We start from the raw sequence: 16,821 nt of genomic DNA, 5'->3' as shown, positions 1-16,821 counted from the left end.
CCACAAACGACAGACAGACAGACAGACAGACAGACAGACAGACAGACAGACAGATAGACGCACACACACACACACACACACACACACACACACACACACACACACACACACACACACACACACAAACATACACACACACACACACACACACGCTACTCTGCTTCCTCTTCTTCTCCATCACAGTCTTCCCGTAGTCTCTCATCCGGATGCAGAATCCTCAGAGCTTGGAGGGGTGGTAGCCACCTCCTCTTCCTCATCCGCCGCCTGAGGAGGAAACGACAGTGTGGATGGCGTGCCAGATGACTTACAGAGGACACAGGAGAGCAAAAAATGAGTAGGATAGGAGATATGTTACAACAGCAAGAAAATATACACCCAAAGAGACAGAGGTGGGTGGGGGCTAAATTAACAATCAAATTGTGAATTTATCGCCACAATACTTAATGAGAGTGTGAACACTTGAATTGTATCATAGCGAGGCAACAACTCACATCATAAAATCCAGAGTATACTGTACGTAGTTCGGGCTTAACTGAACACAAAATGTTTTAGTGGCCGGGCCTGTGGAGCATGTTAACATCCATCATTCTCCACTACAGCCGTATACAGGGCTACTGGCAGACAGTAGTCTGGTGAAAGGAGACGGTTAGCCTGTCAGGTCTTTCCTGTTGCTACTCATCAGCATGCTAAAGAAGCCCTATGGGAGCTCTAAAAGGACTCAGGATCCTCCTGAGACATAACTCATATGATATACATGTGTCTGGTTTGTGGACAGGGGATGTACTGGTATCTCTTAAGCAATTTCTCTATTTTTTTAACCAATCACATATGGACCAGAATGTCTCTTTGAGTCTTTTCACATTTATCTTTGAAATAAAGAGTCATCTTACATGCTGATTATTTCTTTATCAATGTGGGGCTACAAACAATCATACTAGTAGCGCTGAGGATTGCACAGACAGACAATGTGATGCATTATTTAACACAGATGCGTGTACCAGGGATAAACACAATGGCACGACGAGTTTATTCTACCTTGCGCTTGTGGCCCTTCTTGCCACCATCGGATTCTGACGAGCTGTCCTCGCTCGAGATGAACTCGCGGCTCTTGTAGTCGCCACCAGTGGAGCGCTCCCTGTCACGACCCGCCATCTTGGTCTTCTTCTTGTCATCACTCCTTCCTCCTTTCCTTTTCCTCTCTCTGTTTGAGACAGAAAAGAAAAACAAAGAAAACATTCTTCACAGTTTTGCTTTATCAAAACTTCCTGTCATAAAGAGCCGTCAAGCAACATCGGGTTTCTGCTGATTTATTTTATTTATCTATTTTCCCCTTTTTAATCAAAGTGACCTGGGTATGAAGCTGGTGGGCTGGGAGCCCTATCTCACGCCTTTCGTAAAGTCTTCATGAAAATAATATATTAATTTTCGTGGTGCATTCACGTTATTGCCCGCCTTTCGTAAAGCATTCACGAAAATAATAGATTAATTTTCATGCTGCCTATTCACTTGAATTGCCCCACTGCTGCTATGGTTATCCAAACGTCTGCAGGGGCAGGGAGGGAGTGCTAACAGAACACTGCTAATACACTCGGGACTCACTAATTCGACGCCCTTTCGGTACTTACGCCTTATGTCCCCTAAACCTAAACCTAAACCTAAACCTAACCCTAACCCTAACCTTAACCCTACTTAACCCTAAACCTAACCCTAACCCTAACCTTAACCCTAACCTTAAGCCTAACCTTGACCCTAAACCTAACCCTAAATTGCTTGTTTGAAATGTTTGATTACCATGTGAGGGTAGGCTACCGAAAGGGCATCAAACTAGTGGGTCGCTAGGCAACAGTCGGGCAATTCAAGTGAATAGGCAGCGTGAAAATTAATCAATTTTTTTCGTGAATACTTCACGAAATGAGTGAGATACGGTTGGGGCTGGTGTAGGCCTGTGCCCACCCACTTTTCTATCAGACCCACCCAATAACTGGGGCCCCTTCTGTCTGCAATGTTATCATCATTATACATAACCTTCAGCATATACATAACTTTTCTGGGTGCATAATTACAATGGTAATCATGATATAAAATATGATTACAATTTCTGGTGGCTATAGCCCACTATGCAGGTGCCTCCGGTACCTTTTGGAGGTGCTGGGAGATCCTCCACCTCCACTCTCCCTGTACTCCCTCATGGCCACCTCGTAGTTCCTCTTGGCCTCCTCCGCTTTGGCCTCCCACTCCTGCCATATAGGAAAGGCACGATGAGAGGTCAGAGGTCAGTCAGCCAGTCAGATAACACCCAAAAACACACAGTAGAGACAAATTACTAGTACACACAAGGCACAAATACATGCACAATAGTCGACGAGACACAAATTACTACGTAGTAGACAACGTTAAATACTACAATGGTGAATTCTACCAGTTGGACAAAAACAAGGGACAAGGCAAGTGAAAAAAATGCAAAAAACACCAAAATGATGACTGAATGCTCTAACTGCAAATGGTCCAAGTTCAATAAAACAGTGGAAGTGGAGTAGCTAAATGAGACAACTGGGCGACTACCTTTTTTGTATCCGTGGTGATTTTCTTCCACATCTCCCCTGCCTTCTTGGAGATCTCTGTGATGGAGATGCCGGGGTTCTCGCTCTTGATCCGCTCTCGGCTCGCGTTCAGCCACAGCATGTAGGCACTCATGGGTCTCTTGGGCGCGCCCGAGTCCTTTGACCTTTTCTATAAAAGTGTGGATGTCAATGCACTCACACGCGCACACACACATATAATGCACACCCACATTTGCAGACACACGCACGCACGCACGCACGCACGCACGCACGTACGCACACACACACACACACACACACACACACACACACACACACACACACACACACACACACACACACACACACACACATACACACACACACACACATAAACACACAAGCGTAGAGACAGGCCTTAATGTATGATGCTGAGGAGAGCTTCAGGACAAAAGTGGAGTTTAATGACTTCTGGAATAGCAGGCATAGGGCAATAGGCCAAACCACAGACTACAGTAAGTGACTCAGTACTACGAATCAGCCTAACACTTATGTTACTCTTATCCCTTTCTCTCCCTCTCTCTCTCTCTCTCTCTCCCATCTCTCTCTCTCTCTCTCTCTCTCTCTCTCTCTCTCTCTCTCTCTCTCTCGCTCTCTGTTGTGTCTATTTCTTCTCTATTCACATCTATTCACACTTGTGTTACTCTTATGCCTTGTTTATTTTCTCTCTCTCATCCACTCTTTCTCTCTCACACATTATCTCTCTGTGTATTGTCTACCTCTCTCCTCCATGTATTCCTCTCTCTGTCTCTCACCTCCTTCTTGTGAGGCTTTCTCTCCTTCGGCCCTTTGCCTTTCTTGGCGGCCTTCTTCTTGCGGTCCTTCTCCTCTTTCTCACTCTCTTCATCACCTGTTCCACTGCCACTGTCCGATGCTTTACTGTCATACCTTGAGGTGCACAACATAGCCGTGCTGTGTGTCAATATTATTTACACAGTAAAAATCAAATTAGGCATGCATATCCATGCAGTAAAGTTCCGTGCAGGATCGCAATTTGGGTTCAATCAAAAGCTCCCTGTGATGTATTTATGCAAGTGACGTTTTGGGAAATGACTGTTCCTCAGATTTAGTCTGAGGAAGGGCTGTTGGAGCCCACTATGTCACTAAAATTAAAATATATTTAATGGGAGCTTATGTGTGTCATTAGTTATAAATGCAATCAGGGCAGGCAAGCAGACTGATAGCACAGAGTAGGCTGCTGGGAGAGAAAGATGAAAAGAAAAGCCTGGTTGAATTACATCCTTCTCCGCAGAGCAAGATTGAACTGACATGACATGGCATGGCACTGTGTGCTTCCTCCCCCTCGTCGTCACGCTGAGCCTATGGGAACTGAAATGGAGTTACGGAAAAACAGTGGCAAATTGGCAGCGTTGTCGTGGGCGTAATCTAACTACCGGGCAGCAGCATCCCCTAGCAGCCCGACTAATGACAGAGGCTGTAAGATGTGAAATGCGATAATATACGTCGAGGTGACGGAGACAAGAGACATGCGAGAGGACATAATGTTGACATGATGAATATGAAGATTGCCACTTACTCTTCGGCTATGTCATCATCCTCCTCTCCAGGGTTAAAAGACTCATCTGTGAACAGGAGAGAGACAAAGGGCATCGAGTTGTAAACATCATCCACTTGAACCTTATTTTAAAAACTTATTTTGCTCTACAAACGTGTTGCCTCTGAGGTTGCGCAACATACGTTCGGTGAAACTCCATTTTAGTTCTCATATAATTCCACACACCAACTTTTTTCCACCCTTTTGGCATACCATGTACCCCCTCACTCATCCTCTATATCTCTTCCACCATAAGATATCCCAATATGAGTATGCTCCATACATTTGTTAGTCTTAAAATGTTCCACGCATCCCATGCAGAGTGCTTGTGTAACCCCAGTGGTATATACTGTACACCCCTGGTTGGGGTACCATATTATAGACAATAAAATACTCTGACATTAGGGCACTCGTCTGCTACGCGGCTAACCTGGGTTTGATTCCAGCCTGGGACCTTTGCCGACCCTTCCCCTCTCTCTCTCCCACACTCACTTCCAGTCGAACTCTTCACTGCACTATTGTAACCCCCCCCCCACACACACACACACACATAAAAGAAAAAAAAACAAAAGAAAAAAACAAAAATATTGACTTTACTGTTGGACAAGGCGCTCACCGCTCTCTCCCTCGGAGCTCTCGCTGTCGTTGCCCTCCTCTCTGATCTTGCCCTCCTCCTTCATGCGCTCCAAGTAGGCATCGTGCTGGTCGTCGTCCGAGTTGCTGTACATGTCCTCTTTGGTCGCCTTCATGCCCTGTCATCACCAGAGGGGTATACAAGGAGGTTACGTGGCGCTATTCCGACATGTCGCTATTCCAACGTTAATGTCTATTGTCGGAATACCGACACGTTTTCCACCGTCCGCCGCTATTCCTACATGCCGCTATTCCGACATCCCTAACCCTAACCCTAACCCTAACCCTGGGGATGAAAAGTGTCGGAATAGCGGCATGTCGGAATAGCGGCATGTCGGAATAGCGAGTGCCCCCCATACAGGGAAGCTGCTTCAGGAGTAAACCAGGTGGAGTTAAGAGGCAAATCCTAAGACTCCAGGCTCTCCTATTAGATGATTTACCTCCTAACTTCACTTGGTGTACTCCTGAACCAGCTTCTTAGTATGTGTGTGTGCGTGCGTGCGTGTGTGTGTGTGTGTGTGTGTGCATAACTATACCTACAAGCTGTACTGTGCTCTCCATAAAACACTGTGGAAACACATGATGCATTAAGCACTGCTAGCTATCCACTACATCTCCTCTTTGTTCTTCATGCCAAGGGACTACCAGCAGGGCTGTAAGCACAGAGGAAGAAGAGAAAATCATAGATGGTGGTGTCACCCCCCTGACTGACTCCTGAACGAGTGGACATTATCACCTCTACACTTCTAATGTGATATCCAAACATAATTGGAGTAACAAATGATCAATTAAACCTGTCTAAGTAGCTAAACACAAATGTTTCTGTTCAATGAGATAATAACCATTGAAGCCTCGCTCCGATTAAGAGTATCAGAATACAAAAGAAAATGGCTTTACATCTGACCACGCTTAAAATGGCATCACTTATACGGTATGTGGTTGGAGACAAGACACTGGGGGAAAGCCAATAAAGCTCAAACACAAAGTCTTCCCAGAAAACACTATGCTGTTTCCTGTGTGAGTGTGTGGTTTAAAATTGGCTTCCCCTTGGGGACCTCAGTCCCTGCAGTACACATGGTGCACCTCTCCAACATTACTGGGCTCCATTGTGGTAAGATGCCCATTATAACTTGCCATTTATACACAGGCCATGTCCTCAGAAACTGCATTACAATTACTTTGTGAGTATAGGCCACACGGGCAAATTGACTGAGGGACCTACACAAGGCAACTCAAGAGTCAAACTACTAGAAGTATTACTACTACCACACACACACACGCACACACACTCACGCACACACACACACACACACACACACACACACACACACACACACACACACACACACACACACACACACACACACACACACACACACACACACACACACGCACGCACACACTTGAGCATCAGCAAAGGAACTAATTTTAATGTTAGTGTCAATCATTTCAACCCCATGAAATCACTCTGATAATTACACCATCCAGATAGACTGTATGAACAAAGACAACCCCAAACAGTGTGTCAAGTGACTGTGAATATTATGACTACAGAACATTACAAAAAAAAAATTCAAAAGCATCATACCGTATTTTATTTATGGGGATGGCCCGGTCTGTTCTGATTGTCAAAAAGTCTGACCCTGACTTCCGCAAACGACTTCAGTGGTCATTTCCGCAGCCTTAGCCAACCTACTAGTTGAGGTAAATCAATGCCAGCAACCTCAAGTAAATTAATCTCTGGTAAATGGTACATGGTAAATGGAGACAATGAATAAAGTTAATAACAGATCTAGTTAATGTCCTCTTTCACACACGCATGCACACACACGTACCAAAAACAAACAAAAGTCATGCAAATAATACAAATAAGCCATAAAATAGAAAAAATACATATCTCACACTATACACTATGCTCTTCACACGTCATGCATTCAAACACAAATTACTTCACCAACCTTTTTCTTCAGGAACACAACACAGACAAACACAGGTCAGGGTAGAAATGATTAAAGACAACAGTGGTCATTGTCTACACTTAATAACCAACAGTGGTGTAATATCTCTACATGAAAAACACCTTCAGTGTGGTTGTGATTGCCTCTAAGTTCTCTATTGGCATAAAGTAAAAAAGAAAAAAGAAAAACACCTTCAGGAATACATTTTGAGGAATAACCAGGAGAATTGTCTTACCTCTTTGAAGCCACGGTTCTTGACGGTCAATTTCTTTGAGGTAACAAAGTCAAACAATTTGCCATACTCCTCCCTAAAGAAGACAAAGGACACACAGCCCACATTGTCTTTTTGGATTTGCATTTACAAACAATGAAGGTGTCAGTGAATTTGGTTAAATTCATTTCTACAGTCGCTGTTACAGTGTACTGTAGCATGTCATATGCAATATCGTGACATAGCATGGCAAACAATGCAACACATTTTATAACAATTTCTAACATTGTGTGCTGATATCGTACCATAATGGTCGCATATGAGTTAGGATTAGGATTAAAGTAGCTTTATCATGGGGAACCTCCCATACATGGTTGTAGATATTCGATATTTATTTATAATTGAATAGCTCCTTTCCAAACCAGTATAAAAGCCATTTCAATCAATCTTTTTTTAAAATCATCTTTTATTGTAAGTTAGTGTTGGAATTGGGTTAATAGTCTCAAGAGTCTATAATCTTTTCTTCATTTCCTGATGTTTTTCTTTGCTCTCTGTTTCTCAACAAACAAGCAGAATATAAACACATAATCTTACTTTTAATAGTGGATACACTACAAAGCATTATGAAAAAAAGCTCTTCAAATGGTGAATGTGAGAAGGCATCAGGAAGTGCTTTGTGCTGTTGTACACACCTCTCTATGCTGCTGAAGGTGTACTGGCCGCCTTGCTTGGTCTCGATCTCGAAGTCGAAGGACCGTGTAGTGGTGGTGCCGCGGGCGAAGTTGACGCTGGAGATCTCCTCGAAGCGCAGGTGCACTGGCGGCTTGTGGACGTAGATGAAACCGCGCTCCAGTGGGTACAGCAGCCCAGAGCTGGCCTTATAGGAGCAGGTAATGCAGTGGGCTGCGGAGTGGCTGTAGAGGAGAGGAGAGGAGAGGAGAGGAGAGGAGGGGAGAGGAGAGGAGAGGAGAGGAGAGGAGAGGAGAGGAGGAGAGGAGAGGAGAGGAGAGGAGAGGAGAGGAGAGGAGAGGAGAGGAGGCCAATGGAGGAGAGGAGAGGAGAGGAGAGGAGAGGAGAGGAGAGGAGAGGAGAGGAGAGGAGAGAGGAGAGGAGAGGAGAGGAGAGAAGAGGAGAGGAGAGGAGAGGGGAGGGGAAGAGAGGAGAGGAAAGGAGAGGAGAGAGGAGGAGATGAGAGGAGATGAGAGGAGGGGAGAGGAGAGGAGAGGAGGAGGGGGAGAGTGGTAGAGGAGAGGAGAGGAGGAGAGAGGAGGGGAGGAGAGGAGAGGAGAGGAGAGGAGAGGGGAGGAGAGGAGAATGGAGAGGAGAGGAGAGGAGAGGAGAGGTGACATGAGGAGAGGAGAGGAGAGCAGAGCAGAGGAGAGGAGAGGAGAGGAGAGGAAGGAAATGAGAAGAGGAGGTAAGGAGATGAGAAGAGGAGGTAAGGAGATGAGAAAAGGAGAGGAGAGGAGAGGAGAGGAGGCCAATGGAGGAGAGGAGAGGGGAGGGGAGGAGTTGAGAGGAGAGGTGAGAAAAGGAGAGGAGAGGAGAGGAGAGGAGAGGACAGGAGAGGAGAGGAGAGGAGAGGAGGAGGAGAGCAGAGGAGAGGAGAGGAGAGGAGAGGAGAGGAGAGGAGAGGAGAGGAGAGGGAGGGAGAGGAGGGGAGGAGAGGAGAGGGGAGAAGAGGAGAGGAGAGGAGAGGAGAGGGGAGGGGAGGGGAGGAGAGGGGGAAGAGGAGAGGAGAGGAGAGGAGAGGAGAGGAGAGGAGAGGAGAGGAGAGGAGAGGAGAGGGAGGAGAGTAGAGAGGAGAGGAGAGGAGAGGAGAGGAGAGGAGAGGAAAGGGGAGGAGTTGAGAGGAGAGGAGAGGAGAGGAGAGGAGAGGAGGCCAATGGAGGAGAGGAGAGGGGAGGGGAGGAGTTGAGAGGAGAGGTGAGGAAAGGAGAGAGAAAATAGTAACAAAGAGGACAGGACAGGACAGCACAGGACAGGAGACGAGACGAGAGGAGACGAGAACAGACGAGAGGAGAGGAGAGGAGAGGAGAGGAGAGCAGAGCAGAGCAGAGGAGAGGAGAGGAGAGGAGAGCATGCCAATATTAATGTTTTTGTTTTGTTTGTAACTGGAGAGGATTTACAAAATTAGTTTACACAATCCTCTGCATATCCTAATAAACCAGTATAAATAGAGGATTTGTACAAAATACTAGATGTTGGATGGCGCTGTGGCACACTTCCCCATTTCCATGAGGACCCAAGGTTTGATCAGCATAAAGTTACTTCCCATCCCAACCCAGTCTCCAACTTGTTTCCTGTTGCCATCTTCTACTGCCCTATCAAATACAGTCAAAAAGCCTCAACAATAACTACTAGCTATAAAATACTAGACGATTGTGAAATGAAATATATGAAGGGGCAAAACTGCTTTGCGCACATACAGTATGTAGCGGCCCCTTGACCAGTAACAGCCAAGAAGAGCTGACATTTAAAGGCCTTATGTCAAGCCTGCATTCACTTACTGTGTACTTTATCGGTGATGGAATTAATAATCCAACCGATGCATTGAGATGCGGGCATGAGCCATTAATAATTGATTGACAGTGAGACCATAATCAATGTTATGACGTAATTACATGTGCAAGTTCCACATTAATAGAACAGATTAGATAAATACTGTAACCAATTTTGTCTCTAATTTGAAATTTGACAAAATTGGTTACAGCAGTGAGTGGGCCCTGAAGGTATTCCAAGTGGACCTTGAAATCATTTTCTACGAATTATAATCATATTTTGGTGTGTGTTGCTATTTATTTATTGAGTTTTATTCTCTATTGGGTCAGAAGTGGGCCCTGGACATTTGTGACAATTTCGAGTGGGCCCCACGTTGGAAAAGGTTGGGAACCCCTGGGTTTCAGTATTTGTCTAATTTGTCTATGGCTGGCTGATGCACCGCGCTGCAAGCTTTGTCAAGTGAGGGAGCTAACATCACAACTCTGTGCGTGTTTGTTGATAAAAATCAAAGCAGCTTTAAGTAATGTATGAAGCGAATGAGATTTCAAATTGAATTCTATTGCTGACATAAAACATGACTTATGGTCCAGTCCTCGAGTGCTCTGAGTCACATTATGGTGGACAAAAGCAAACAGGATGTGTACGAGCCCGAAGACTGCCAAAACACTGACGCTAATTGATCCTGGACCATAAAGGACTTACTGTATGGCTGAAAGTATTATATACCATTACAGCGAACTCAGGAAGGATTTACCACTCTCTTTACATTAAGACATTTCTGGTATTAACCACGCGCTATGCCTTTCCAAAACATTGCTTTGATAGATCAAGATAAAAGACAAAAACCATGAACAAAGTGACCATGATGAAAAAGTAATCAATATTAGAGCAAAGGTTAAGTGGTCCAGTATAACTTTCGTCCCAAAAAGCACAGATATAACACATAACCATTGTGTTATAGGTGTGATGGTGTAGTTAGGCCTGTGCATGCGTGTGCGTGTGTGTGTCCGTGTGTCCATGTGTACGGTACATGCATGCATTTGTGTACCGCCGTGTGTCTGTATGTTAAATGCAATACCCTTTAAAGTTTCCTGGTACTGTAATCTTCCTGTTGACCAGTGCTTTCATGACTCTGCTCACCATCTCGTATAGAGAGCCCGACATGTGCTTACTGAGTTTCCCCTCGAAGCGCCGCTCAACCTCCTCCCTGCAGGTCACATAGGGACAGAGAGAGGGAGATAGAGAGAGAGAGAGAGAGAGAGAGAGAGAGAGAGAGAGAGAGAGAGAGAGAGAGAGAGAGAGGGTGGGGGAAGAGAGGAAGAGGAAGTGAGAAATAATATCCTTTGAAAGCGAAACACAAAAAGCAATTATTGCAATAAGTGTTGTATTATCATCAGAGAGGGGGGGGGGTAACATGTGTACATGTGCTATGGAGAGACACTCTTGACAGAGGAAGTACATTTCAGACAGAGATACATATAGATATATAGACAGAGAGATACACTGATAGCAAATTTCATCAATATCTGTCACTGCTCCATTTGCACGGCTTTCAGACAGTCAGGGCCTCTTTAGAAGGCCTAGGTCAACCCCCTCCTCCCTCTTCTGCTATCACTCATGATCCCTTCCTTTCTATCTCTACATCCTCTCACTGTCTCTCTCTCTCTCTCTCTCTCTCTCTCTCTCTCTCTCTCTCTCTCTCTCTCTCTTTCTCCGACCATTACCCGTTATTACACTAATGGTATCTAAATGATAACAGTACCATAACCACACTCCGACATCCAGTCACCATCATCATCAACCCCTTCCCCTTCCCCTTCCCCCATAACCACCACCCCCCCATTTCCCCTTTGCATTGCTGTTGCCAATGGCTGCTACTGTGCTCTATTGGCTGGTTTTGGTCGCCCCCTTGCCCCCTACACTCTGCCACTCCTCACTCGCTCATATTCAGGGTGAGATGGAGGTCCTCTTCCTTGGAGAATAGCAGGATCAGGAAGTGGTAGCGCGTCTGACCTTGCTTAATGGGAGGATCCAGGCTGATCTGGAGGAGGAGGAGGAGGAGGAGGAGGTGGAGGAAGAGGAGGAGGAAGAGGAGGAGGAGGAAGAGGAGAGGAAGGATGAGGAGGAAGAGGAGGAGGAGGAAGAGGAGGAAAGAAGATGAGCAGGAGCAGGAGGGGAAGGAGGAGGAAGAGGAGAGGAAGGAGGAGGAGGAAGAGGAAGAGAAGGAGCAGGAGGAAGAAGAGAAGGAGGAGGAGGAAGAGAAAGAGGAGGGGGGAGAGGGGAAAGAAGAAGAGGAGGAGGAGGAGGAGGAGGAGGAGGAGGAGGAGGAGAAAGAGGAGGGGGAGAGGGAGGAAAGAGGAGGAGGAGGATGAGGAGGAGGAGGACGAAGAGGAAGAGGGGGGAGGGGAAAGAAGAAGAGGAGGAGGAGGAGGAGGAGGAGGAGCAGGAGGAAGAAGAGAAGGAGGAGGAGGAAGAGAAAGAGGAGGGGGGAGAGGGGAAAGAAGAAGAGGAGGAGGAGGAGGAGGAGGAGAGGAAAGGAGGAGGAGGAGGAAAAGAATGACTGAAAGAACATGGGATGGCTGTGATGGACAGTCTACGTATCTTCCTAAGTCTGAGAGCATCTGAGGATACGGTTTCACCACTCCAGTCAAAATGACAAAATTCAACATGTCCGACTGCCACATACATCCACAGTGGATGCAGCCCACTTGACATATGAAGAGTTCAGATGCAAAACCCCCTAAGTGCCTTTTCAGAAATTAATCATAATTCATTTTTATTTAATACAAAACTATCAAAATTGCATATTTTTTATTTTATTTATGTAATATAACAATTTATATGTATTATCAAGTACATGAATGTAAACCAATCCAACAACGGGGTTCTCTAAAAATATAGAAGTGCAGGTCTTCAGAAATGGAGTTAGGGGGTTTTGCATCTGAACTCTTCATATATGAAATGAATGAAACAACATACAGTCCATATAAACACGTTACGCTACAGAAAATAAAGTAGTTAGAACCATGTGATTGCTCTTCATACACAAAGTATATCCCTCTGACAACGGTAAAGCAATGCCAGACAAAAATGTGGACACAGTCCTTTACACTATCAGGAAATCAACAATGCAAGTGATGCTGCCAACATTCACCATCAATGAAGTACTGGTGAAACACAAAAAATACATTAGCAGTATCAGTGCTCAAACTTGGTTTGTCAAATTTACTGGCTCCTTATTTTTCTCTGTATCTCTCACTCTCAAAAACATATATACACAGAAATTCACAAGCAGAATGAAGGGAACATGAGGTTGAATATGAACTATGATTTGTTTTCCTTTTGAAATTATTTTTCTATATGTCCGGTTAAAAATCACCCGAACACCTTCAACGTAACAAAAACACGAACACCTCACAAGGGTTAAGAGAAAAACACACAGTGTCGTCAGAGTCTGTGGTACTCACCACAAAGAACATCTGCCTCTGGTCTTTATGGGGGAGCAGGAAGAGACGCAGCACGGTAGTGTACGGGATCTTGTAGTCAAAGGTCTTGCCGTGCAAATGCAGGAAGGTGGGGTAGATGCGGATATCATACCTGGACAGAGAAGGCACCGGCGACAGTATATGAAGAGTTTCATTGCAAAATGGTGTATATCCATTTTGGAACATTTTGGGAAATTGACATTTTTGTACTGGGCATTCCACTGCATTGCATTGCAAAATGCATTTTATATAGGTTTAAAAAGTATATACTCAAAATATTTGAATGGCCAGAATTCACAAATAGATTCCAATGATAAAATGCAATAAAAACAAAAGCAAAAAATGGTGTACCATGTTGCAACAAAACTCTTCATAAGTTGCACACTCTAAAGTGCACACACTAGTTGAACAAATTACAAACACAGAACTTTCATCATTACATACTAAGGGTAACAACAAACCAAGATATTGAGATAAGGTATCAGCGACAGAATATATTGGAAAGCAGGACACACTTACATCGAACTTTATTACACACGAAGGCTATTATAAACAGACATGTTGTTTGGTGTTTGTGTCTCCTGTGTCCTCATACCTTCCTCTGGGAGTGAGGCACTGCAGTTCCTTAAAGACACAGACTGCGTCTCCAGTTGCCTGGATCACATCCGCCTTCGAAAGGACATTCTGAGAAAAGGCCTGTTAGTAAAATAATCATTGGTTACATCAACATTCTCTTGCCTCTAAAAAAATCCTCTTATCTTTTGAACAAGGTATGTTGTGGAACACAAAGAAGCTGAGTTGAGCAGTGTCATGGGGCAAACAGAAATCATGTGGATGTTGCGTGAAAGTGATATCTACCAAAGAGTATAGATCTAAATATTGTGGCACAAGCAAACATTTCAGTGGTTCCAATTAGATTTCTTTAAACCTTGTTTATAGAATGGCTCCATCTAGTGGACATTAAAACACAATGTCCTGAAATTTCCACTAACGTGTGTTGGCACAAACTTCTCATCACACATACACCCATTTTTTTTTTTTTCCCCATTTGTTAAGCACTTTGAGTTACATGCCTTGTATGACACAGTGCTATACAAATACAATTATTATTATTATTATTAATTATTATTCTCACACATTCTATATAAGGATATATAGAAATACAAACATGAAGCTTGCAATAACTTTTACGTTCTTCTGCTGAACAGCTATTTCTAAGCAGGTCGAGGTCAGTCAACACACACACACACACACACACACACACACACACACACACACACACACACACACACACACACACACACACACACACACACACCTCTACAGGGTCCATGCCGTCATCTCCTGTGCTGGGTGGAACATAGAAGCGGACCTCCATGAGCGAGACCTCTGCGTCATCGTTCTGGTGGAACTCCAGCGTGACCTCGTTCTTCCCCGTAGTACACTGGGACACGCTGGCCAGGGGGATCTCAAACGCCGGGCTGTCGCCCACATCAAATGACAACAGAGGGCCTATGGGTCAAAAGAGAAACAAATACATTTGCAATTTTGTTTGGCTATTTGAGATTAGCTAGATTGGTTTAGGACCCATCTACATAACTCATTATGCAATTCTGCCATCTAGTCTACGATAAAATGGAATTTCGGTGCAAATTTAAGTAAGGTATACGTTTTTGCCCAGGATACTTCCACAGGATACCTCATGTGCATGTGGATATGATAAATACACACAGAAGATTGTTACTACAGCATAATGCATTAAAATACTGTCAATTTAGGGCGCGCTGGCTCAATGAGCTAAGACGCCATACCATTACACTGGCTGTGGCGACCCGTGCTCATTCCAACCCAAGGTCCTTTGCCAATCTTTCCCCTCTATCTCTCCCTCCCCATTCATTTGCTGTCTGGCTCACTGTCCTATTGGGTTAATAAAGGTGGTTAAATAAAGCCCAAAAATATCTCTAAGAAGTGACCCACGGCCCATTGAAAAGCACTGTGACAGGGGGGGGGGGCGCTGTGGCGCAGCGTGCTAAACCCCCCACATTTGGGCTTGCATGCCCACGTGGACCCCGGTTTGAGTCCGGACGGGGTCATTTCCCGGCCCTGCCCCATCTCTCTCTCCCAATCATTTCCTGTCTACTCTCATACTGTCCTGTAATAATATAGGAAAAATAAAAATAAAAAAGCAATGTGACAATAGAAGGCTACATGATGCTGTCTACAAAGTACAAAGTCATTATATGTGGTGGCCTCTACAAATATGTAATAACCCGCAAATAACCATGAATACAGTAGCTTCTCTCTGAAACCTTACCACCAAACCTTGCTGATCCCCAATTCCAGCCTTTTGCACTCATTTCTTTCTCTGTCAGTTCAACTTTGTAGTTGGCCTTGAAGTACTCTTGTAACTTTTCAAAATCCTGGTGAACAAGAACAACGAAATACCAGACAGAGGTAAACAATGAAACACACATACTGACTGCTAATTCGTGTTTATTGTAGCTGTTTCAGGGCAAATGCACACAATAAACCCATGCAGCCTGTGTCCCCTATACTCACAGAGTCTCTGAAACCGTCATACTTATAAATGTTTCCTGTGCTTGTGGCCAGCATAATGCCGTTGCCCAGGCACACTCGTCTCCACTGGGCCTCGGTCAGCTCCTGCACGGGGATGCTGTCCACTTTCCCCGTCTTGCCGTTCTTGTACACCACCGTCTGCTTGCTGAAGCGCAGCCGGCCATCATTCTTGGAAAGAGGATACAGAGGAAATGGTTGCTATTACCATGGTTCACTTTGGCAACAGCACCACAGGCGCCAGAATCAGCTGGTCCATTGGCAGGTCTCCAACAACAGATGAAGTATTTTAGATAAATGATTTTGGCATTAGTAGTAGACAGAAACATATTTTCAAAATGATTCAACATGCAAAAAGTAGTATGAATGTCATATGGTAATAGCGGTAATAGAGGAGTAGTTACACTAACATTATTACTTAAATTTGTGCAGCACATTGACACCTTTTACTCGTGCTAGCATCTTGAAATTGCTGGCCTGTTGTTTGATTTTATGCATAGGCCTACATTAGTGTCATAATAATGGCCTATGTGTACTTTTTATTCAGTATTGTGTGTCCTTGCAGGTAACCTATTGATTTTTTCTCCATAAGCAATAGGCTACTTAATTGTTTGTGACAAGCAGAGAATGCCCCCTTTCTACAAAACTATTACATAATGAACACCATGCACTGCACAAGGAATTACACCAGCTCTTTGATAACAGTTCTGGCAGCTAAAGAGCCTAATTGGTTGAACTCACCCAGGATCCCTTGACCTCCTGGTAGATCTCGTTAAACTCAAGAGTGTCGCCCATGCTCCAGTCCACACTCACTCACTGGCCCGGTGACGCTCAACTGGGGCGACATGAATAGACTGGCATGTGACAGGGCTGGCTGTGTGTTATGTTTATGAGAACATGCCAGCCCAAACACTTCAGGTTTCAGATAGTGTAAATAGCAAGCCTCCAATTGTCAACTTCACACGCAGTGACAACACAAGTTAACAGAAAGGACAGGCATTACTGTGCAACATGTTAAAGTTAAAAGCTGGCATGCAAAATCACTTCACGAGATCATTGCCATGTTTAAGGGGGGCATTAACACTGAATTGTTCAGTAGCACAACACAACCAAATCAGGCACACAATTCAGAGGAACCAGCCTAAATAAATACTTTGTATCATATAATCACCACTGACAGACATTGGCACTCGTTAGTGCACAACATATTGATCAACATTACTGTAAATGTGGTCTGGTTGGACGGAGTTGACAGGTCGATTCCCTTGAAACTTTCGTGCGTACAGCGTGACGCAAAGGCGCA

At 44.6% G+C, this 16,821-nt stretch overlaps 1 protein-coding gene across 1 annotated transcript in view; it reads right to left on the bottom strand.

Annotated features, from left to right (window-relative positions):
- Positions 1-16,816, bottom strand: part of ssrp1b (structure specific recognition protein 1b) — a 17,850-nt gene extending 1,034 nt beyond the window's left edge. Inside the window, exons 1-18 of the mRNA XM_063219642.1 lie at positions 16,741-16,816; positions 16,260-16,353; positions 15,504-15,689; positions 15,259-15,364; positions 14,263-14,456; positions 13,540-13,640; positions 12,927-13,056; positions 11,397-11,500; positions 10,538-10,666; positions 7,650-7,871; positions 6,982-7,054; positions 4,772-4,907; positions 4,138-4,183; positions 3,356-3,488; positions 2,563-2,730; positions 2,137-2,237; positions 1,036-1,201; positions 1-303 (exon numbers count right to left, since the gene is read on the bottom strand). The exon at positions 1-303 is cut by the window's left edge and continues 1,034 nt beyond it. Of these exons, the coding sequence (XP_063075712.1) occupies positions 199-303; positions 1,036-1,201; positions 2,137-2,237; positions 2,563-2,730; positions 3,356-3,488; positions 4,138-4,183; positions 4,772-4,907; positions 6,982-7,054; positions 7,650-7,871; positions 10,538-10,666; positions 11,397-11,500; positions 12,927-13,056; positions 13,540-13,640; positions 14,263-14,456; positions 15,259-15,364; positions 15,504-15,689; positions 16,260-16,313 (2,154 nt within the window). The 5' untranslated portion in view covers positions 16,314-16,353; positions 16,741-16,816 and the 3' untranslated portion in view covers positions 1-198. The remainder of the gene's footprint in view (positions 304-1,035; positions 1,202-2,136; positions 2,238-2,562; positions 2,731-3,355; positions 3,489-4,137; positions 4,184-4,771; positions 4,908-6,981; positions 7,055-7,649; positions 7,872-10,537; positions 10,667-11,396; positions 11,501-12,926; positions 13,057-13,539; positions 13,641-14,262; positions 14,457-15,258; positions 15,365-15,503; positions 15,690-16,259; positions 16,354-16,740) is intronic.
- Between the last annotated feature and the right edge of the window lie 5 nt (positions 16,817-16,821).

The sequence above is a fragment of the Engraulis encrasicolus genome, chromosome 16, assembly GCF_034702125.1.
Source record: "Engraulis encrasicolus isolate BLACKSEA-1 chromosome 16, IST_EnEncr_1.0, whole genome shotgun sequence".
NCBI classification, from domain to species: Eukaryota; Metazoa; Chordata; class Actinopteri; order Clupeiformes; family Engraulidae; genus Engraulis; species Engraulis encrasicolus.
This window is presented reverse-complemented; position numbering and strand designations above follow the sequence as displayed.